This window comes from Cyprinodon tularosa, unplaced genomic scaffold (assembly GCF_016077235.1).
Source record: "Cyprinodon tularosa strain WSP-4 unplaced genomic scaffold, ASM1607723v1 ctg44, whole genome shotgun sequence".
Lineage (NCBI taxonomy): Eukaryota > Metazoa > Chordata > Actinopteri > Cyprinodontiformes > Cyprinodontidae > Cyprinodon > Cyprinodon tularosa.
In genome coordinates, this window is record NW_024039163.1 from 1,337,940 (window position 1) to 1,362,592 (window position 24,653).

The 24,653-nt window shown below is 38.5% G+C and overlaps 1 protein-coding gene across 1 annotated transcript in view; it reads left to right on the forward strand.

Annotated features, from left to right (window-relative positions):
• Window positions 1–2,030: 2,030 nt before the first annotated feature.
• wnk1a (WNK lysine deficient protein kinase 1a) overlaps window positions 2,031–24,653 on the forward strand; it is a 39,551-nt gene continuing 16,928 nt past the window's right edge. The window contains exons 1-13 of the mRNA XM_038300091.1: window positions 2,031–2,176; window positions 6,016–7,230; window positions 17,602–17,774; window positions 18,158–18,378; window positions 19,932–20,089; window positions 20,999–21,087; window positions 21,193–21,412; window positions 21,669–21,770; window positions 22,015–22,383; window positions 22,483–22,637; window positions 23,215–23,332; window positions 23,672–23,707; window positions 24,202–24,261. Coding sequence (XP_038156019.1) covers window positions 6,463–7,230; window positions 17,602–17,774; window positions 18,158–18,378; window positions 19,932–20,089; window positions 20,999–21,087; window positions 21,193–21,412; window positions 21,669–21,770; window positions 22,015–22,383; window positions 22,483–22,637; window positions 23,215–23,332; window positions 23,672–23,707; window positions 24,202–24,261 — 2,469 coding nt within the window. The 5' untranslated portion in view covers window positions 2,031–2,176; window positions 6,016–6,462. The remainder of the gene's footprint in view (window positions 2,177–6,015; window positions 7,231–17,601; window positions 17,775–18,157; window positions 18,379–19,931; window positions 20,090–20,998; window positions 21,088–21,192; window positions 21,413–21,668; window positions 21,771–22,014; window positions 22,384–22,482; window positions 22,638–23,214; window positions 23,333–23,671; window positions 23,708–24,201; window positions 24,262–24,653) is intronic.

Consider the following 24,653-nt stretch of genomic DNA (forward strand, 5'->3'; position numbering starts at 1 on the left):
TTCACAAACACAATACAAAGGTAACTCTTTGCATTGGCACTGAACAGCTGTGTACCTAAAAAAAAAAAGGCTATAGTTTACTAAGGAGCATGAAGATTGGAGTCGGGAGGCCTGGAAGGTCATGTGGTCTAATGAGTCCAGTCCACCCTGTTCTAGATTGATGAGCACATCAGGTTAAGAAAAGAGGCAGGCAAAGTGAAGCACTCATCACATCTTGTGTCTACTGTACAAGCCTGTAGGGCAGAGCTGTGACCTGAGCTTGCTGTAGTTGGTCAGGTTTAGGTTCTGCAACATTCTGTGCCCAATTAATAAGGTCACTTAACTATCTGGAAATACTGAATGACCAGTTTATTGAAAAAGTGCTTCAGGGAGGATAAGACAATTTTCACACATGGAATGGCAACAACAGAGTCCTGACATTAACCTTTTGAAAATATTGGGGATGTACTAGAGAATGCTTTTTATAGTGGTCAAACTCTTGCATCGTGGGTAAGACATCTTAGTATAAAATTATTGCACTGGACACTGTGGTAGGCTAAAGACACAATTCCACAGCGAATGTATGCTGAAATCCGAGCTCATGATGGTCCATCGATATAGAATGTATGACCTTTTTTTTTCTGGTGGCAGTCTTTTTTTTAACCAGGCAGTGTATCGTAAAAATGGCCTTATATGTTAACTTAAAATAACATGATTTACTTTGTCAGAAAGTCCAGAAGTCTTGGGTGGAGGCTTCAACAGTTGCCTGGATCAAAGACTACAAAGTTAGCTCTGATCTGGGAACTCAGGTAGAACCTCTGGAAATGATTTCATCTCTGCACAAAGAAGAATTCATCATAGAATGAAGAATATTATTTATAATCCCAAGAATCCTCTTCATCATCCTGCAAATTTAAGAACAGAGTGTTAGTTAAAGGCTCCTCCAAACCCGCATTGAGATAGACCATTACATGAGATCCTTTCTGCCGACATACATCACCAACCCAAAAAAACCCCAAGAAACCCCTTCCAACAACATTTAAGTATCCTTTTATGAATAATAACTTTTTCTGACTAGCTCATCCATATAAAATAGGCTTCCTTATATATATATATATATATATATATATATACATATATATATATATATATATATATATATATATATATATATATATATATATATATATATATATATATATATATATAGTTTTTACCCCACATAGACAGGGTCCATCACATACCGTTGACTGCAGGGGGCGCTCTTTCCTGCGTATGCCTTAAATTTGTGGTCCCTGCAATTTTTTTTCAGTATAGAAAAAAATAACGGTTTTAATATAATAATAATAATAATAATAATAACATAATAGCATAATATGATATTTTTTGCATTTCTCTTTGTGGATTTATATTTATTCTCAATTTTAAATTAGGTTTAAACCAATTTTTATTTTTAGGCAGATTATAGATTAATCTAAATACAGGTAAATACAAATAATAGTGTAATTAATGTTGACTTTTACACCTATTAAAACAAGCCAGAAGGAAACTATCAAACAATGAAAAACCAAATAGCCATTTACCATTACAGTCTTTTTTCCCAGACAAACATTAGTTTTTTCAGTCAGTCAAACAGCGTGCTGAGAACTGTGAATGCAGCAATGAACGTGGTCTAGTCCACGGTTTGCAAATGCGCAGTCAGTAACAACGTTCTTCCTCCACTAACTTGGATGTAAAGGAACCAAAACAAAACCGATCTTGGTATTATTTTGGATTAACATCTGCGTTTCATTTGATCTTGGTGAGTGACTTTTGTATATACGGACCGAAAAGAACAAGACGCTTTTTAAACGGAAATTTCAATTTTACAGCCTCTAGTTGACTTGAGATGCGAAGGTAGATTTCAAAACATTAGCTTTGCTGTCAGACCAACAAGCAGGGTTTATGTCATCGTAACGTTATCATCTATAAATACAGTCTAGCGATATCTTTGTTAAAGCTTGTCATAAAATTGAAATGAATGAAGGGCTGCCAGGAAGGTGGGTCTGCCTTTTTTTAGGCCATTAGCAAGACCCGCCTAGCTAACGCTCGTAGCAGCGGCGCTATTCGTCACCGCCTTTTCAACCGACGTTCACACCGGCTGAATGTATCCGGTGTGGCGTTAATCACTCCGGGATGGAAACAGGACCTCGATACGGTAAACTTGTGACTTGTTCTTTTTGAGAAAAAGGCTTTGAATAGAGTCAATTTTGAAGATAGACACGTGGCTTTTTTTAATGTTGAACAGAAATGCAAAAGAGAAAAAAAAAAAAACGCAACGCGCAAATTAGTCATCGTTGGGGCAGTCGTTTCCCTGTTAAGGGATTAGCCGACGGCAGCTAACTAGCTCTGTGCTAGCTGCTAACAAAGAGCCGTTGCTTCCTTCGCTTTGTAATGTTGATCCGATGTAGCCATTTCAGACGGTAATGGTGTCATTTATACAGCCCTAAAAATAGGTATGTATTGAATGATTTAGATAAGTAATAATCCAGTATTAATTATTACGTCTGTGTCGTTTATTTTTAAAATATATATCTTTTTTGAGCCGCGGCTAACATTTATCCGGTTTCTGTCATTCTAGTTGCCTACGTTGGCAATACTAGCTACAGCGGAGGCAGGAAAAAGGTGATTAATATGTAACAACAATGTCATTGCAGGTTTGCACAACCTTATCATATGACGTGATGCGAAAATGTTTCTGCTGTTACGGAAATGTTGACTGAAACGGGTTTTATGCTGAAACAATTTATATTGTTATTTAGATAGACGTTTTCCTTTTTACCAGCAACCCTTTGATACGCCGACTAACCACCACCCAAAGCACAAGCAATACATTATTTTATTATTTTATACTTTTAGTGATTGCAGTAATTATTACCTGTCGGCTGTGTTCTTCCAGCCACTTAAGGTCTCTGAACGGTGAGAGACATGCTTTTCATTTCCAGAGGGGAAGTAATACTAGTTATATTTCTTTTATGTATTTTTTTATATCTATCTATCTATCTATCTATCTATCTATCTATCTATCTATCTATCTATCTATCTATCTATCTATCTATATCTATATCTATATATATATATATATATATATATATATAGTCAACTGTTGTTTTTCCCACGTGCTTCAAATAGTTTTGCAAATACAGTTTTGGTTTTATTATTTTGTGCCATTATTATTGGAATGTTTCAAAACAAAAGTGCAAAAAAGTAAATGTGTATGTAATGAATACTTGGATATAAAGTACTTTGTTTATACACAATAAATTGAATTATAAAAAGGATGGAAAACAGCATTGGTGTGAAAGCGGGATATTAACTGCTAATATTGTTATCAAGCATCATAAAGGTCATGCAGTGGATGTGAACATTTTGATTTAAATGGCCAAAAAAACCAAACAGATGTTTACATACAAAATTTCTCACTTTCCCTGTAGCAAAGGAAATAAATATAATAAATTGTAACTACAGCATTGTTGGCACCTAGCAATTTTGCTGTCCATGAAACAGGAAACTGAAAAGTTATAGGTCTTTTGTTTGAAAAAAAATCCAGGCGAACATTTACTGTGCCATTTTGGCACAAATGCAGGAATTTGGAATGTATTATTGAAATTAAAAAATTGGAATGCTATTATAAAAATAGAGTTTTCCCCCCAAAAATCAGAAATTTTATTTTTTCAGCAAGGTCTATATACACACTTTGATTACACAATATACACACAAAGCTAAGTTAGAAAAAAATACATGAGGACACATGTGAATCTAAATAACCGTTTGTCCTATTAGGGTGCTTTATAACTCATTGGAAAGCTTTGGTTCTAAAGAATCCAATGATATGCACCGATTTTAGAATCGATTTTTAGAAGCTCCAGTGCATCACAAGCTCGAAGTAGCAGAGGCTTTCAGGATTTATGTAGGATAACAGATTCCAAATATGGGTGTGTTGTAGTATCATAAAGGCTGAATTATACTCAGAAACCAGGTTGTCTGCGTGTGTGTCACATTAAACGCAAATTTTCCCCCGCCCTTTCCGCAGACACTTTGTTGCACCTCTCCAAAATTGTAGGTGACAGCAATGCCTCTGATTGGTCAAATCTATATCCGCTCTACATTATGCGTATTTCCTGTTTGGTACCATACCGGCTTGTTTTGTTTGTATGATCGCCATTGTGGAAAACGACTGGTGAAGTTGGACCAGCTAGAAGAGCGAGCTGTGCGAGAACGCTGGGACCCATTTTCCACCTGGATCCCTGCTGTTTTTCACTCTCATGTCCCTCCTTTTTCGTACAAACTTTCCCCCACCGCCTCGGCCGTATCTAGACCCACAGCTATTTCATGATTCTCCCTCTTGGGATGTGGCGTGGAATAACATAGCGCAGACCACGATTAAAAATTGGGCATAAATCAAAAATATATGCGCCAAAGCTCACTGCGAAACACTGCTGTTGGAGTATAACCAGCCCTTAATACAGAGAGTAGAAGCAACTTTTAGCTAATTAATAAGCTATTGGTTGGATATATTCCAGAAACTGACTTTTATTGGGATGTAAATATCTTTTAATGAAAGAAATAGTTTTTATTTGCTATGCTTGGTTTTGCTGGTGTTTGGGAATTTGTTGAGTGGTCAGCTGCAAATGATCAGAGTTTTGATGAAGACTTTTGCTTTGGCCGATTCAGTGTCTTTTGCCTTTCATTAGAAAGGCATCATCCAACGCTGCTATGTTTGTTGTTGAAACCAGGCCCACCAAAACACAAACTTCGTCATAAATTGTATTTTGGCTACCAGAGTGCACCGTACATATTTAATGCTTTAAACTTCCATATCAATGCATTTTTTGCACCATGTTATTTTTTCTCCCACGCTGTTTACATTTGATCACTGCTGCACTTTAAAAAATGGAAATGTTCTGAAATCTGTACTAAGCTATATCTCTTTTTGTACACACTTCTGTGTATACAAAATGACAATAAAATGTGTCTAAGTCTAAGTTGCAGTAAAGGTAATACATTAAATTATATTTGACAACCATTTGTGGCAAGCATTACATTTCTGATATCATTCTAATATTAGTAATTTAATAAAAACAAAACAGGTAAGGTAATTGCATACATAATGTTTTAGGGCTGGAGAGATTTTCAAAAAGTTAAACAACCTTTAAGTTTTTCCTAACATAAACAATGACTATGGTTTGTAATGCTGTGTGCCAAAAAAAATCATCTCTAAAAGTTGGACACGAAATTCTAGTCTTCCTTAGCTTTAACAATATGGGGTGGGGTCGTCTTTGGTGCTTTATTCAGTTTAACATGAATAAAATAAGTTGATAATTTGCATTTTTTGAGGAATTTATTAAATTGCAAGTTGCCCTGTTGCAGGAGCATGTGGGGCAAAATGACATTTTGCCCCACATGCCCGGTGTAACTTCATGCTCGGTGTAACTTCACTCTCTAATACCAGAAGGAATGATTGTTGTAATTTGACGGCTCATAGACAGCTCAGTACATAGAAAATGTACCGTCAATATGGAAATTTCTAGTTATACAAAAATATAATCTAAAGGAACATCTAATCTAAAGAAACGGGTCATTTAGATATAATTAACAGATTCGGGGAAAAAAAGAAAAGAAAAAAGGTATCCCAACTGTACTGTGTTACTTGTTGTGTGACAAACTATGGGTTTACTCTCATCTATGTGGTAATTAATGAATTTTGCTGCTTAACATTATTTTGTTGCCTGGTCAGTATTATTTGCCAATTGTTTGACTTCACAGTTATGACTTTTTCTCTAGAAAACTCCCAGCAGGTTTCACCACATTGAAGCCACCTTTTATATCCTGAACCAGATTAATAACTAACCAAATAAGTAGGAAAATAAGGGAAACCAAAGTAAAACTCCTTCAGGGTTATGTTTACTAAAAATTCTGCTAGTAGTTTTGCTAGTTGCTACAATTCTCTTTTAAACATGTTAAAACTAACCCTTTTGTGTGGATTCTCTGTTTCAGGTCAAACTGGACTGGAGTGCATTCACACATTTTTCCCACCCTGCTTTTGCCCACCTCAGGGTGATTGGTGCCTGTTGGAGGCTGTGCACGCATGGTCTTTACCAGTTGTTCCTTATGCTTGAAAGAAGCTGGTGTCTGACAGGATGGATGGTGTGGACCTAAACAGACTTGTGTTTAAAAATCAGTACCCTGCGTTCTGCTGCGGTGTAGAGTCCTTTTCCATTTACAAGAGAACCCCTCCCCTTCTACTCTCCCACTCCCTCCACTATATATATGAAAATAGTCTTTGAGCAATCAAAGGGACAGCACAAGATAGATCTCACTTTAGCCTTTTTGTTTTGGACAACAGGTCAATACCACCTAACTAAGCCTATATGGCAGTCATGGAAGTAATCTTATTTTAATTTTTATTTAGTGTACCAACTAACTCTAAGCCCGGGCGGTGGGATGTCGGAAAAGCCAGACGACAAAATGGTGAAGTTCCTAGCCCCCCCGCAGAGAAGTGGAAATGGCCCCAGTTCTGGTTCAGATTCATTGATGGGTGACTCCCGTCCGGTGGAAGTGAGACGCCGACATCACACCATGGAGCGCGACCGGTGTAACCCTGAGCACCGTTTTTTACGACGAAGTGTCATCAGTGATTCTAATGCCACAGCTCTCGCCCTTCCTTTACCCAGCAAAATCCCCATTCCATTACCTCCACAGGTCCAGCCACAACAGCACAAGGCTGCCGCCTCTCCTGCACTGCAGGTTGAACCCAGGAACAAGCAAAGTGAGAAGTCTGCCGATGCTGGTGGAGAAAAACAAGAAGGAAAAGATGGTGAAATTGCCAAAGTAGATGTTTTGTCTTCGTCTCAGCAGTCGGCTGTTGTACAAGACGTTAGAGATGGAGACATGTTGGTAGGAGCTTGCACTGCACCACTTTTGCCAAGTCACCAAGAACCTGAGAGTGTCAATGAGGCGAAGGATTCTCGTGAGAACGATGGGGAGGAGGAAGATAAGGACTCTGCCAAAGCGCGAGCTGAGGCAGAGCAAAGGGAAGCTGAGAAAAGAGTTCAGGATGACATCGAGGAGGCAGAAACCAAAGCAGTAGGAACATCACCAGATGGAAGATTCCTCAAGTTTGATATAGAAATCGGACATGGCTCTTTCAAGACTGTTTACAAAGGCTTGGACACTGACTCCACAGTGGAGGTGGCGTGGTGTGAGTTGCAGGTAAGCAACAGTTTATCGCTCTCATTCAAAATTTCAATTAATGCATTGTTTATTTTGGAGCTGTGGACCTAAAAGTAATTCAAAGTATTTGTTTTTTTTCTGTGAAATGGCACCTTCAGTCTTCTTTGTTCTGACTTTGTGTTATCTAGAACTAGAATTTATTGTTGTTCATCCTCAGTTTTCCCTCTTTGCCTTAAAGCATTATGGTGGGAAAGGATAAACAAAAGTGGGTACTAGCATTTTTCAGTATTAGAAAGTAATGGGGTTGTGTTTTCAAAAAGTGATGACACAATTGGTCAGATGTTTTAAATACAAATTTTCTGCACAACTCTCTTTTTCATTCTCTTAAGTTTTTCCCAACACTGTCTGCAAACTTCTTTGTCTTGAGCATTGCTATGTATTGGATGAGAGTGGCTACAAGAGAATAAATGACTTGTTGTCATTAACGTGTATTTATTTATGAGACTTGGAAAAAGATAGAATTGATGTTGCAATAGTGATATTGTCAATATATGAGATAAAAATTATTTAACATTATTAGAGTTATAACAGATTCAGCTTCAAGGGGGATTCCTACAGACTGTGCTAACCCACAGCTAGGACTCAATGAGGCTTTTATTGAATGGCTTCTGAAGGTGTTATAAAAGATTTGTACATTAATTTCATTCCTTAGAAAATTTCTTATAAGTGCAGATTTATGATTGAGAGTATTAAAGTGACTGTATTTGTTCCTTCAATTATGGTATTTTATTTGTTTTTCTTAAGTATATAAGTATAGAAAAAGGATTATTATGTTTGGACAAAAAAACCCCTCTTGGAGGAATTGAAAGCAGGAAATTTAAAGTGTTGTAGCTAGTTAACCTTTAGGTGGAAAATGTCAAGAGTCACATGTTGGCACTAAACGGCACTAACTTTCGTGGATAAACTTATATTTAAGGCTGTATTCCCATTTGCTTTATATGGTCAACTTTAAACAGACCAGAGTTTGTTTAAAGGTCTTTGTCTGGACATTTGGGGCAGGTGTAAATAAGCTAAAGGAAACCTTGGTTTCTACCAAAAGACTAGATGGTTTCAAAACATATAGAATCTGGTGCGGTTCCCCTTTAGGTCGGGCCTCAGTCCAACCCACCTAAAGAAAGCATATATGTCCTTGGACTAGTATCAGTAGTAGAATTAATACCATACCCGTCTGACGTCAGCTGCTGCTAGCATGCTGCTGATCTTCTTAGGCTTGCATGAAGGTTGGGTCGTTGTACACATCCTAACAGGTTTTTACAGCTTTTCCATTTGGCAGCCATGAATACAACAGAGACATTTGGGTTTTGAGATCAACTTTCACACTTGCTCCAAGATAATGCTTTGGGGTTTTCTTGCCCAGTGTATCATGAAATGCTCAAGTGTCAAATTTGCTGTCTACTTTCCTCTCTTGAGGATACATTAGAGCCTAAATAGTTTCCTTGTACTTTCATACCTGAGCCCCAGTCTCCATAGTTTTGTTTTTGATAAAACGATAGGAATTACCGTCATTTCCTCTGAGATGTTTGTAGATTGCACTGCTTACCCAAGCATGGTTAAAACTTCCTTGTCTGGATTCTGTCTAGGTTATCATGGCTGAAAGGATTGGGTTATTATCTAAGGCCCCGTCCACACGAAGTCAAAACGAACACGAAACGCTGATATTTTCCAAAACGTTTGCCGTAAAGACGGAGACGTAAAATAAATGTGAGCGTCCACACGAATGCATGAAAACGCTGCAAAATGTATGCCAGGCCTGAAAGTGGCGCTGTGGTGCCAAAGCAAAAATAAGCGACGAAATGTTGGGCATGCGCATTAATATTTATACATGGTTGCCCTGCGGGTCCATTTTCGTGGTTAAGTCAAATTCAGGTGCTGAACTATGTCGTCGATATTGCTCTGTTCTTCCTGGAGATATTCCAGAAGAAGAAGATTCTGTTGTAAGCCCGACAGCAGGGTGAGTAGCATTAGCAGCAACGGCGCCATTGTTGTTGTGATACTGGTCGCGCATGCGTGTTTAGAGGCGACGCTATGACGCAGGCGTGTAAAAAAAAAATATGCGGTTAGAGCGTAAAGATGGAAACGCTAAAACGGCGTTTCGAAATCTTCCCACTCTGAAGGCTGAATAAAAAAAAGATCGTTTACAGACCACCGAAACGCCGGCTTCGTGTGGATGAGAGGCTGGTTTGGTGAAAAATTTGTGCGTTTAGGCCAGGGTTCGTCTTCGTGTGGACAGGGCCTAAAACAAAAGTCTCTACATTTGAATAACACATTATGTAAACTGTTGGTTTTGTTAAACAGACAAACCCCAGAAATGCTAAACTACTTTAAACTTCAATGTCATGCTTTTTTTTTCTTTTACAGAAACCTCCACATAGAAACATTCTGATCAATTTGGGATAGCTAAAATTTAAGGGATAGAAATTGAGAAAATAAATAGGATGGTTAGTTTTCACCTTTTATGATACAAAATAACATTTTTCTAAGTTATTTTAACTTTGCCTTTCTGAAAGTCATAAGCCACAAAAAGAAACTGTTTTACAAATTTGACCTTTGACCTAGATTCTTCATGATCTCTTTCAACCCCACTTTAGATTTAAAAATAATTTAGTATAATTGTAGCTCTGCTGTCTTTCCAAAGGACTGTAGAGTCCAAACTTTGACCTCACTCACCACATGAACATTTGGTTTTACTGTTGAGCTTTTCCCCGTCATGACAGCAGTTGGCCCTCACACAGCAATGGTAGAACCCCAGTCTCGCATGCATGCTGGTTTCAGAACAATGTTAAGATTAGAGGCACGGGCCCCTCCCCCCCTCACCATCCAAATCTCACGCATGCTCAGTACATTCCTTTTGCTAATGCTTGTGTTAATGCAAAACGGGTCACATTCCTTCTTGAGGAATCTCCTGTGTTTAGCACAGCAGGCTGACCTGCCAAGTCCTGCTTGTAAACCATCAGTCCACTTCCCACCCTTTTAACTTTCTCAGAGGGGTTTGGATTTTTTCTCTCCTTTTTTTCCTAAATTTTTTATTTTTTCAAGTGCAGTACGTTGTCAAGAAAATCCACCCAATTTAAACTAGATGTTATTCTCCTCTTAGTTTAGGTTGCTATTTTTCAGAAAAGACATCCTCCGAAGTACAAAGTTAAAATGAGACCGACTGCTTTTTTTTAACGTTGACCAGTTTGATTTAGAGCCAAATCTAAGTTATTAGCAAGTATATATTTGTTTCATGAAGTTGTATGGTCCATATTAGCTGGAGCCCTTTTGGTGTTTTTCTTTTCAAGGTGGAATAGATGTACCTGGTTTGCTACACACCAAATGCTTGTTACGAGATTAAAACAGTCTTTTAGTACAGTTTATATTAGGAAAGTCATGATCATATACAACAACACGACTCACTGAAGTCTGCTACAGCTTAACTACAGGCTGTTTGGTTAGACACTTTTTTTTATAGAGATTAGGGGTGTAAATCACATCCATCATGGCGATTCGATTCAGTATCGATTTCCTGACCCAACGATTCGATTATTTTCGATACTTAAGAATACACCACGATTCGATTCGATCCGATTAATCGATTAATCGGTTAATTTTTTTTTATTATTATTTTTTTTTACACCTTACAGGCTAAACAAAGTTTCAAGTTTGAAATAAATCAATGAAAGCTGTAATATCATTATGCATTTTCTTTAGAAACAACAGCAAATAACAGAAGTAGAAAAGTTGCATCAAAAAATACTGCAAAAATACTGCACAATATCAGTGTAATGAGTTCAATGCAATACCTCGGCTCCAGAGAAACTGTCCAACATATTTTTTTAGAATGTAATAAATATATTCAGGAAAGAGAGATGTTGTGTAGAGAGTTAGACAGGAATAAAAATAAACTAGATATAAGGGAATTGTTTCAAAGGTCATCTGGGGATGTAGTTTTTGGTAGTATTTTTAATTTTCTAAGAAGAACGGGTATTTTAGGGAGAATATAATAGTTTGTCTGGTCCATACTCCATTCTGGAAGGTGGCGGTAATGCACCTATAAGTTGTTTGCCAACCGCCATTAAAAAAAAGAAGAAGAAGCCTCCAGAGTGTTGCGTCACCGCCCCCTTGAGAGACGCTCCGCTGCACCTCTCCCAGACTGTAGCTGACCGCAAACAGTGCACCAGACAGGAGGCTGGCTTGTTTTGTTTTTATGACCGAAATTGCGGAAAACAACTCGTGAAGTTTGACCCGCTAGAAGAGCGAGGTGCGCGAGAATGCTGGGAGCCTTTTTCCAGCTGAATCTCCGCTCTTTTTGCCCCATTGTCCCTCCGTCGTCGGACTAAACTCGCCCCCACTTCCTCATCGCCTCGGCCGTTTCTAGACCCACAGCGTGTAGCCCAGACCACGCTTCAATACTGAGCATAATTTAAAAATGTCTGTGTGAAGCTCACTGCAACAAACTGCTGTAAGAGTATAACCAGGAAGCGCGGTAGGAGGGCAAAATATGTTTAGCGGCACCGCAGCACGGGAGGGAGAATTACGCCCAGGAGCAAATGGATAAAAATAGACCGGAGGGAAAAAAAAGAACATGAATCGATTATCTTGCGGACGTGTCGATGCATCGGATCGTCGGCTTTTGGATCGATGCATCGATACAAAATGATTATTATTTACACCCCTAATAGAGATCATACTATCTTGGTATAATCAGTTCTCGCCAACCTGGGTGCTGCTGAGTGATGTATACTCAACCTAAGCTAGTTTTGTATAATTGATGCATCTTGGTATGAGGAACATATAAAATGCTAATAAAAGGAATCTGTATTTTCTTTGACACATGGAGACATTTGTGGCTTGTTCAGTCTATTTAAAAGTGATCATTTCAATAGATAACAGGACTACTGTTCAGAGTACAGCAGTGTTGCTGTATTTTATCCTCCTTAAACTTTCGACTTCTGTCATATAACATGTTGGATTTACCAATGTTGGCAGCCTTTTGTAAGCCTCAGTGTCTTTCTGTTATTGTAGTAATGCTGACAGGAATACTTGTGAACATTACACTGTAGAGATTAGGGGTGGAACGGTTCACAAAATCCACGGTTCGGTTCGATTCACGGTTTCTGGTCACGGTTTTCGGTTCGATTCGATACATGTTGATTGTTACACCGAAATCCCATAAAAATTTATGAAATTAATAAAAAAATCCCCCAAAAAATAATGGATTGTAATTATTTGAAATGATCCGCAGAAACCCTGGATCATTTCCGTATGTTTTGCTGCTTTGAATTTAATCATCTGGCGTATGCTCTCTACCATCTCGAAGGGACTCAGAGGGGAGCAGACGAAGCCACAGTGGGGGCTGTAGGCTTTGCTTTGAGCAGCCGGTCTGGAGCGCAGGGGGGCGGGGCGGGGGTTGCTGACGGAGTATGAGGGATTTCGGGGTTAGCATGACATGTTGCTGTTAGCATAAACAAAACGTGTTGCACAATGCTTGCACACTGTTGCACTTTTATCCACAACTTTCTTTCCGTCGTCATCGTAGGTCACTCTAAATGCAAAGCGCTCCCATACAGCAGACCTATAAAGTGCTGCTGGCGCGTCTTCCAACTCCTGTTCTTTCCCACTCGCCAGTCCGACACAATTCTCCACAACAACTGATTTTTTCCCCTGCTACACCCGGCTAAGCTGCTTTGCTTCTTCTTCTTCTTGTTTACTACTGGCGGTTGGCTTTGGTCGCAGCACTGCCACCTTCTGCTCTGGAGTGTAATCGCTTCCTCTATGAGAAAAAGGAGCAGCGCATGAACCGAACGAAACGCACGCGAACCGAACCGAGACAGTCGAACCGAACGATTCTGACGGTTTTCATAAATCGTCCCATCCCTAGTAGAGATGGTTTAAAAACAAATGCTTTGACTACTAAAGTGTAACCTGCGCATTTCTAGTTGTGTGGCACAGCACGTTTCTTGTTTTGTGTTGTTTAAAACCTAAAAATTAAAATTGCAGACCTTAAACATAAAAAAAAAAAATGTTTAGCTCTTACAGAACAAAATCAGCTTCTAATTTTGCTGCTTAATGTCTTAACTAATAAACAGTGACTTTCCTCTTTATTTCAGCAGCTGGTTTATCTTAAAAAAAGAATAAAAAGCTGCTTTGTTTTACATCTAGAAAGGCAATTTCTCACAATCCTCAAGAATTTCTAGACCAACACCCTTCTTTACTTGCTCATGACCAAACTCATTTGTTTTGTATCTCGTGTTGCAGGCATGTCTGAACAATAAGTAGGTCACCATAGAGAGAGGAAGTCAAGGGAAAGGGGAATCAATTTAGGAACCTCCCCTTTCCTCCTCATTCATACAGTTTCATATGAGTCATCCTCCACTCTCTTTCTTGCCAAATAATCATCTTTAATACTAATTGTGGCCATAGTTTAGAGGTTAAGCAAACTACAGGATTTCTTTTCTGAGACAGTGACCTCTCTATCCAACTGACTCAGGAAACAATGTGGAAGTAATAAAATATGGGGATTTTTCTCAGATCTTCAAGTTTTGGTGTTTGTCACCATAAGAGACTTAATACCTTAAACATGTCTCATTAAATATTTTGAAATTAATGATTAATTATCAAATAATTCAGTGTTGGCTTTCTCAAATCTTAGACATTAAATGAACATTCGTCTGTATTAACTCTGTAGCATCTGTGTTAACCCTTCATTTTTAGCAGAAAGGTGATCTGATGGGATTAAGCATTATGTGGAGTCCTGGGTCCCCTTCTGGCTGAAATATGTAGAAGGCCATGACCTTTTAAACCTAAACAGCCGCAATGACTAACCTAGCTTTTAAGAAAAAATGTGTTGCTAAAAACGGGTTTTTTTCAGTACTAGTGACTATGACAGGAAGTGCCAAAAGGCTATGTTGAGTCACCATGCAAGTCATTTAACTTTAGAGAGGATTCGAACTAAGGCCTTCTGTGAGGGTGGTTTGACCTATGGTTACAGAAAAAAATCACAGGTGTTGAAGAAGGACCTGCTGATGTTCATGTTATGTTCTCAACAGTTTTGATTATCAGTGGTTTTTCGAAAAAACACGAAGGCCAGACGATCTTTAGACTAAATTTAAGGAGAATTCTATCTTTGCCTCTTTCAGACTGTGGGGATTAATACAAACCAGCACATTGTGTCTTACATAAAATGTAACATTTTATTTAACATTCAACTGAACAGAAACATTATAGAGGAACAAAAACACAGTTTATCTGCTCCTTGAAATAAACTACTTTATTTTTGCATTGGTCATAATGGCCTCATTATGCTATTCCTGTTGTTAACAGAGTTAAAAGAATATTAGTTTCCTGTTAATTGTGTGCAATGGTTTGTGTTTGCCTGCCTTTTGCTTACAATTTATCTGCATAGAAAAAGATGCTTCTGTTGTATTTCAAACTAATGGAAACAACAATATTTATTTACACGCTCAAACTGTTTTCAAAAAGTAAAACCAACATTTAAGGATTTTTTTTCACTTCAACCAATTAAGAACAAAACGTCATCAATCCAACCATGTTTGCACGATCACAGTCCTTTTTCTCTTCAGTCTATTTTAAGGCTGTTGGATTATTTATGATGGCCTTTGCCTAGAAGCTGGTCTTTCCAGTCTGCTTTGTAGTTCAGTTTTTTTTTTTTTATATAAGCTGAATGAAAATGCTTCACTTCTAGAAAATAATTTTAGTATTTGTATTATTATCATTACTATAATTATTTCAGATTGTATGTGTACAGAAAAAACATTTCAAAGGTTGAAAACCGTGTTCTGTTCTTACTCTCTCAGATCAAACCATACGCATGAAACAGATTGTTACACTTGAGATTTTTTTGTACTTGTTCAAAGATAAGATAAATATATATTTTTCTAATACAGTAAGCTATTGCGGAATATCTCATGTAAAAATGATAATTGATAAGATTATTTAACTATCAGTTTCCTCAAGTTAAAGGTGATGAATAGACTTTTTTTTTTTATCTAAATAAATTATTTTTGGCATGCCTTTGTAGAAGAGCAGTGGTTGTTAATCCTGGTGCTCCTGTCCTGTGTGTTTTAGGTGTCTCCTTGCTGCCACACATCTGATTTATGTGAATAAATGATTAACAGGCTCCTGCAGCACTTGATTGCTGCTGAGGAGGTCATGCAACCTTTTGAACCAGGTGGTCTTCAACAGGAAGACATTGAAAACATGCAGAGCAGTGGTATTTGAGGACCAGGACTGAGAACCAGCTTAATATATAGAACTTATTATTATTTTATGGCGTAATCTAAAGTTCAGTCTCTTTGCTTTTTGTTGGTGTTATGTACAGCCTTGGAACTTTGAAAAGGGCATGTGCTGCTGTAGATGTTTTGCATTCTTGTTTTGACATGGTGAGCAGTGGGCGAGAGCCATGGCCCCACTAGATAAATAGATAATTTTTTACAAAGTAGGTCAGTTTGCCTAGTTGTCCGATGCCTCACTCTAGTTCCTGGTATTTCTTTGTCTAGCGACCTCATTTATTTTACCCACATAAGCTTCCCAATTTTTTCTTCTTTTGGATCAAACCTCAGACATGTCCCCAGTTAATGCTGTGATAGTTATTCATTTATTTGTGGTGAAGTAATTCTTTTGTGGGGTTAAAATTTTGTGTTTCTTGGTAGAAGCCAAAAGTTTATTCATCCTATTCCAAATGGGTTGAATTTCTTGGACAGCTCAGCCGGTGGCCAGGTGTCCAGGGACTTCAGGAGGTCTCTGGCTGCAGGGTTTCATAGGGTTGGTTCAAGAACAGCTGGTTTACAGCTCTCTTGTCATAAACTAAATGTGGGTCATGCTACAAATTGCTCAGGAAACTTGATAAGGGGTTTTTTACTTGGTGAAAGCTTTTTTTTTATTGAACAGAACTTCGAAGACTGTAAAGTGGTAGGGAAATCCTATTTAAATGTCTAATCGTCTTTATCAGAACATTTCTATTTAAAACAGAAAATCCTGTCTTAAAATCTGTGGGGTGTTTTTCTTTTCGTTATCTTATGCAGGCCGGTTAATAATACGTCAGCCTGTACACCTAAATTCGGCCAATCATATATCAATGGTCATCTGACAATCAAATTTTTTCGGTCATAGCATCTTGATTCATATGCCTCAGCTAATATACGCAATGGTTGAAATAAAAATCATTTACTTTACCATTGAGTTCCCAGTGTTCAGGGGGGTGGACATCTGTGTCTTTGGCAGGCGTAGAACTAACAGAACCGGCAGCGTTGCGAGGCAAGGGGTCAAACATGTACGGCTATAAGCCTGCTACACCAAATGAAGCTTCTGCCGCCCTGGCGTCTTCTTCCACAACAACTTCGTCCCCACTCTCCTCCTCTAAATAAAAAATGTATGACGCGGAGACTCAACCACGACCTCTGACGCAAAACTTTCCTCCTCTTGCATGTTTCCTCTGTTCATAGCATTCCTTGACAGTGTCATTTCTAAGTGACCAATTTAGTGCTACTTGGTCCCAATGGAATTTCCCATTGGAAACCTACTAAAACTAAGTTGCTAACTGGTTAGCAAGATGCTTACAAGAAAACAGACATACAATCATACTTGCTTGCGAACCTTCCGCCACAACAATCCCGCCTCCTTGATAAACGACCGATCACATTGACTTGTGTAAAGTAGTGAAGGCCTCAGGAGAATTTAGAAATGCGACGGTCTGATCAGCTGTTTCCATACGACTTAAAATAATTGTGCTTTCAACATTTATTGGTATTGGATACAAACTACAGGGAAGGTTTTTTTTTTTCGTTATCTTTAATATTTACCGCACTGCATATTTAAATTATATATTTTATGATTTATTTATTTGACTGTATTGTCTAATCTAACATACAAATCCTTATATATTTTACTTTCAAACAATCTTCTAAATGTATTTTTTTTCCAGAACTATTATTCTTCTAGTTGTGTTAGTCTCTTTGTTCAGGCAGTGATAGCTTTTTTTTTTAAATTGTTGTTACCATAGATAAATAAAGGAACTTTGAAAGCTCTTTTATAATTCTCAATCCAGCATTCTTCATATTTTGGTTTGGATGAACATAAATGAAACCTCCACACATTCTTTGAGTTCCCCTTTCTTTGCCAGAGAAAGCAGAATTGCATTCCTCTGACCACAGCTGGACACAATTACATTTTTGGTGCATGAAGACACTAAAACAGTTCATTTTTAAAAAACTGATATTTAACAATATCTATGCAGATTGAATCAGCAGTGTTTTATGGCAAATTGTTGTTAGATGTTTACATGTACAGCTATGATTTCTTGTGCTGCTTTTTTAAAGGTCCTAAAATATTTCCTTTTTGTTGTGTTTATAGGACCGTAAGCTGTCAAAGACAGAGCGGCAACGTTTTAAGGAGGAAGCTGGCATGTTAAAGGGACTACAACATCCCAACATTGTTCGCTTTTATGACTCCTGGGAGGCACCATCCAAAGGAAAGAAGTGTATTGTTCTGGTTACAGAACTGATGACCTCTGGTACACTCAAGACGTGAGTCTGAAATTTGATCCATTTATCAGTGTGAACAGGACTTGTGTAAAATAAGCTAGGGCCAATATTGAAATCAATACAGCTCATGTTTTTTTTTATTTTTTTTTATTAAAGTGTTTTTCCTCAACTCTTCCTAAAAATCAGCTAATGATTATTTATTTAACAAATTTAAATGGAAAAAAGAACATTAAATGGTACAAAGTATGATGATTTACCCAAATAATTTACACTTATGGTACAATTCAAAATATTGAGCAAGTATTCAAATTACATTTTCTGTTATCTGCCTTTACAAAGAAGTGTAAAGAAGAGAAAACCTCCTATCCATGTCTGTTCAGTGCTTCAAATAGGGCTTATATAAATAATGATATGTTCTCTTGCAGATATCTAAAGCGGTTCAAGGTGATGAAAATTAAAGTGCTGCGCAGCTGGTGTCGGCAAATCCTCAAAGGACTCCACTTCCTGCACACTCGGACTCCTCCTATCATCCACAGAGATCTCAAATGTGACAACATCTTCATCACAGGCCCAACGGGATCTGTCAAGATTGGAGACCTGGGACTGGCCACGCTGAAGCGAGCATCATTCGCCAAGAGTGTTATAGGTATGAACCCGAGATCACTTCAGCCTCCTGATCCATGTGGGATGGTATTTTTTTTCTAAAGTTTTGAATAGAATTTCTTTATGAAAACTGTTTTTCTGACAATGTGGTTTAAAACAGACCACAGTGTTTCATCTGTCTCTAAAACAAACCACAGCTCAAATGGAGGCCAAATACTGTGGCATATTTGCACCTAGATTTTCCTCCTTACAGACCCGCATTTGGTTGATGTACAGAGCATCTCTGTTCTATGTCTGTTCAAAAAGAAAAAGTCTTTTTTCCAGGCACCTACTGACTGTAAGTAGCGCCTAATGTTTTCTACTGCTTTTGATTAATATAAAATATAATAGTAGTTGTCATGCCTTCTTTCAGGCCTTAGGTATTTGTGTCTTAGACTGGTCTTTGTCCTGTGGTTTGGAAATATGTGGTCTGTTTGCCAGTTGTACATATATTGTTTAACATCTCTTTCTATGGGTTTCCCTCAACAGGTTTTTTTTTTTTTTCCCCCCCTAGTGTGTGTGTCTCTTGCTTACTATCAAATTATTGCAGGGTCGCAGAACGTTTTTGCTCCATCTTTCTGTCCAGGGACCTCTCTCTTTTGCCTCTCTCAGAACTTTGTCTTTGGTTTTTCTCCCCTATTTATTTTATTTTATTTTCACATTCTTGAGTATGCTTTTAAAATGTAGGCTCTAGCCTCAGCTGTGCCCCATTCTGCTGTTTGGAATGAATAGGGTACTGCTGGTCATTGAGTAAGTATCTTTTATGGGCCTGGTAAGTCTTTTGAAAGTGTGCTGTATATGCATCAATATCAAAACCCATTACAATCAAATATCCAAATGAGTTTTTCTGTGTCAGACCTGCGACTAAATCTAAAATACTGAGTTTAGTAGGGCTGGTGGGCAGGGCACACTGTTCAGCTCTGTAAGTAGCTATGGGATCTGGTTTTGTCAGCCTTTATTATAACACTTTTCCTCCGGTAAACAGAATGTGGTAGGTCAGAACGCGCAAGGTGAGTGTTCTGCAATAGGTCATTTTATCACTGTTTTTACTTAAGGTTTTGACAAAAGTTACTTCCATAGCTAGTCCTATTTCCTTTACAGAGCAAACTGGCATATTGGCCACATTTAATATTTATGCTGCTATATGAAGCAAGTTGCTGAAACAATACCTAACTTTTGAGTGATGAAAATGAATTCCTGCCCAAAGGTGTGCTCTGCACACTGGCTTCCTCGAGTCACACACATGTATATTCCTTGACGTCAAGGTCTTACACAGACAAACACGTGCAATCCTCTATACAGTCTAACTGAGCTCAGCTTCCCCCCTTTTTTGTTTTCTCTCTTTTTTTTTTACTTTCCTCTCCCCTTTTTTTATTTCTCTCCTCCAACTTTCACCTCACAGATTCTACTCCAGGAGATGTCAGCAGACCCATCATTCTTCTCATCCTCCTCTTCCTCAACCCCATGGGTTAGAGGAGCAGAGGAGCAATGGGTTATGAGATGCCCACACAATCAGTAAGGGAGTTCGAGAGTTCTGAATAGTTGTTTTGATTTAAGGTACCCCTGAGTTCATGGCGCCTGAGATGTATGAGGAGAAGTACGACGAGTCAGTGGATGTTTATGCCTTTGGAATGTGCATGCTGGAGATGGCCACCTCCGAGTACCCGTACTCAGAGTGCCAGAACGCTGCACAGATCTACCGCAGAGTTACCAGCGTAAGTCTTCTTATCGGCACTATATGTCACGTCTCTGCCATGCCTTCACCTCCTCCTCTGTTTGCTCAAGACTTGTATTTCTGGAGTAATTTGTAATTCCCACCCACACATTTTTAAAATTCATATTCAGTTTAATTTGACTGGTATCTTCCAGGAGGAAAATTTGCTCTTTTTTCCCCCACAAGAAAACCCCTTCCATTAACTTGGCTTTTTCTTTTGTTTTCTGTTGATGCTTCCTCTTTAGGTTGACTATATGACAAAGGTGAAGCTTACTAGATGGTTAAAATAGCAGTCAAGTTTTTTTTTTTTACAAGCTGAAATTTTTCATGGCATCCTTCATAAGAGATCTGCATAGTTTTAGTCTTATTCATACCGGTTGTGTTGGCAAACCTCTGGAATGTCAAGTAGCTTATGAGTCATTTACATTTTCTCGTATAAGGAGGTTAAACCAGTTTCTCTTTTTCTTTCCTTTCCTTTTCTTTTCTTTTTTTTTTACTTTAATATTTTTAATGTCTTAGCTGTGCTCCCTTGTTTTTACCGCCACCCTCCTCCTCAATGTCTTCTGGGTAATTCTATCTTTGGAGGTTAAGCTGTATTTATGTTGAAAATAAGCAAAGGTCCCATATCTTTGAGGCTTTTTTTTTTTTTTTTTTTTTTAACTCAAGTGCAAAATAATTTTTTTTTTCCTCTGTAGGCTATTGGAAATACTTCAGAAGAAAACCTATTTAACATTGTTTAGGGGAAATTAGCTTAAAATGTTTGGAAGTTTTTGTGGTGTTAAACTGGAAAAAACAAAAAAATTGTGGTTTAATTGGGAAAAAACTTAAACGAGAAGCGAAGAAAAATTAAGATAAGAAAAATCCCAGCCATTGAAAATGGTTTTCATTTAGAGATCTGTGTTTTCTGTAGGGGGTGAAGCCAGGCAGCTTCGACAAGGTGGCCATTCCTGAGGTGAAGGAAATCATTGAGGGATGCATTCGTCAAAACAAGGATGAGAGGTCTCTTAACTTTAGAAAGCCCTTAAAGTTATGCTAAATCCTTTTGTTTTTCTTTTTTTTTCTTGTTTTATAACATTCACCTCCTCCATGGTTTTGTCCAATCAGGTATTCTATCAAAGATCTCCTAAACCATGCCTTCTTCCAAGAGGACACAGGTGTGCGTGTGGAGTTGGCTGAAGAGGATGATGGGGTGATGGAGGCCATAAAGCTCTGGCTGAGAATTGAGGATATAAAGAAACTAAAGGGGAAGTACAAAGACAACGAAGCTATAGAGTTTTCTTTTGACCTCAACAAAGATGTCCCTGACGTTGTGGCTCAGGAAATGGTAAATTGAATTGATTTTAATGCTCTGAACAGCCTTTCACACATATTCCCTTTCAAGGCTGTCTTTGTTACTCAACACTTGTCATTGTTTTACTACCTCTGTGTGTGTGGGAAATAAAGGCAGCATTACGAACGCTTGACTACAGTTAAAGACAAGCCTTTCACTGATGTACTGGGATCTATGTGTGAAAAGGCTGCTGATTGAGAGTATGTTTTAACATTTTCACGGAAAAAGATGTCTCATCGTTCTGCTGCAGGTTGAATCTGGTTATGTTTGTGAAGGAGACCACAAGACCATAGCAAAGGCCATAAAGGACAGGGTCTCTCTGATCTCTCGCAAGAGGGCGCAGCGGCAGCAGGTGTGTCTAAGCTTGTGCTGTTTTCACCTTACATTCTCTTGAATTGTTGTAGAAGTGTCTGTATTTGAGTATATTGGGTTAGAAGAGTGTTCATACTGCTTTAGGGTATGAACACTAGGACTTAGGGTATGAGCACTAGGACTGTGAAGGCAAATGCATTTTGTTTCCATCAGTATTAATGAGGAATCTGAAGTACATTAACATACTGATTTATTTTCCTTTTTTTCTTATATTTCTCTTAAAGGTCAGAGAAGATCAGGAGAAGAAACGTCTTGAAGAGGAAGTGCAGAGCCACTCACTGCCGCCACAACAAGTAGGCCAGCAGGCCGGGTTGGAGATGTCTCAGTCCCAGCCAGCAGCACAGCACCCATCCCATGTTGCACCTCAACCTAGCCAACACAGCTCACAGATAAGCAGCCAACCAGCATCTCAACAGAGCATTCAGAGCCCCAACTTCAGTACGGCTCAATCCAGTAATCCTACTGGGATGTCCCAGGGGGTCCCCCAGGCAATTTATGTTCCCCAGTCAGGTGGGCAAGTCCAGGTTTCCAGTGTCAGCAGCCTTCAGCCTGAGTCTGAAGAGTCTGAGTCTGACCAACATGTACAGCCGTCTGTCGGAGGTATAACTTAAATAAAAAACTTAATCCAAAGAGCTAAAAAGATTTCTTAGTATTGCTGATTGAAGAGTTCACTGTGTTGTCTTCTTTTTCAGCTCGGGACATGGGTGACAAGCTACCTGGTGGCTCAACGCTTCCTGAGACCCTGCCACCTCAGCCTAATGTGTCTTACAGTACTCCAAATCAGGAACTTCAACCACAGGCATCGTGTCCACAGATGCAAAATGAAGCAAAGCAACAGCTGTCTACGGTGAGAAGATAAAAGAAAGAAGCTTCTGTTGAAACCCTTTCCTCATCTTTAGGGGAGTTGCAGGCAGTTATTTTCATCTTATCTGTAGGACATTCATCCAAAGGTTACACATAAAAAGGAAACTATCGGTTATGATTGTCCTAGTCTAATAAAGTGATAGGAAATATGTTGGGAATTAGATACAATGCAGTTGTTCATCTAAAGACCAGCTTGCCACTTTTTGGACTGTAGAATTGAAAGTAGTTATGGGCAGTTAATTTACAAAGAGGATTATTATTCTTACATACACCTCACCTAACCTCTACTAAACTGTGATTTAAATGGATTTGTATTTCCCGCTTTCAGTTTATGTTTGATTCATTCATGTGTTCTCTTTTGTGCTTTCAAAATTCTCCAGTGCTGCATCAGCCTTGTTAAGCAATTATGTGGGGTAAACCCAAAGTCACTCTGGTTCCTTTTCCTTATTCACACAGTTAAACTTAGTGACATGAATGACAAAACCAACGAGCCATGTTTGTGTTGAGCCTGTAATAATCACTATCCTTTGCGTTTTTACTAAAAGAACTTAATTTATTAGTTTTTATCTTCGTCCATTTCTCACATGGTGTCTTTTTCTACCCCAGGTGCAGGTCGGTCCATCAGAAGTAGCTCCTAGTTCATCTGCTAACCAGTCGACTTCAGTTGCACCTCAGCAGGTATGATATTGTGTTCCACATTGTCTTCAGAGAATAATTGTGAAATCTGAAACTGCTCTTTATTTCACAGATTTACACTCAGGTCAAATCTGTTTTACATAAGATTGTAGCTTTTAGAAATGTTTCTGAACACAGTGAATATCCTAACTCAACCATTTATAGTGCACGGTTTATCCTTTAAGTGGTGGTTAGTTGACAAACTCCACATTTACTGGTTGAGGTATGGCTAGAGCTGGCAGGATCAGAGCTTTCCTGTCTGGTTTCTCTCCCCTTCCTTGAATCTGACTTCCCTATTTAGTCCGCTGCTCTTACTTTGTATGTTTTTATGTTTTTTTATAGTATGGAGGTTACTACCAATCATCGACTCCTCCTCAGGTAGATAAATGTACATTTGTCCTGCTACAGCCTTTTGATACTTCCCTAGGCTATTGAAAACATGTTAAGGGAAACTAAAAGAACATTTCTGTAAAAATCTGTAGACCCCTATAGCTCTCTACTTGGTTGTAGCATACAATGTGTGAAGAAAAAAATGGATAAACAACAGATTTAGTTTTTTTTGCCTGATAATAACCTGACTGCAGATGGATGAATGATAGATGACTCGTGTTGCTATGTTATCCGACAGGTAAGTGCATGTGACTTTAAAAGAGCACAGAGGTTACTGATGTACTGCAGATGATTGAGCAGCCATACCTCCACCAAGAGCCCTAAATACCTGTAGAGCTGCATTCTTCCTGTCTGTGTTTTAACAGCTCCCCTGTCCAGCTGTGCTTTCTGTTTCTGGTTTTCTGTGTATACTTCTGATTATTTGTGTACATTCCCTGACAGCATGTCCTGATGCCCCAATCTTCTGTCTCTTTCCCCTCCAGCAGCAGTTGGAGAGCAGCAGCTCGCTGTCCCGAGCTCAGAGTGGAGCCCAGCAGCCACAGGTGACAACCATTTTGCTTTACTTTATTTTTATTTTTTATGTCTGACTCCAACATATTTTTAAAATGTGTACATGTTAGCCATATTCTGATAATTGCCCGAGAGAAACTTGTATTTTAATTTGATTTTGGTTCCAAATGCACCAATTTTTTCTTAAAGCTACAGTGTGTAATAATTACAGGCATATAAATTCAGAAATTTAATATATTATACATAACTATGTTATTTATCATCACCTATGAGCTCAGCCTTTTAACCATAACATTTGCGTTGCCTTAGAATTCGTTATTTATAATTACATAGGAGCGGGTCTCGCAGCCATGGAGGCTGACATCTTTGCGCTACGGCAGCGCAGAGGCAACAAACTAGCGATTGCGAGATCTCCCATGACGCT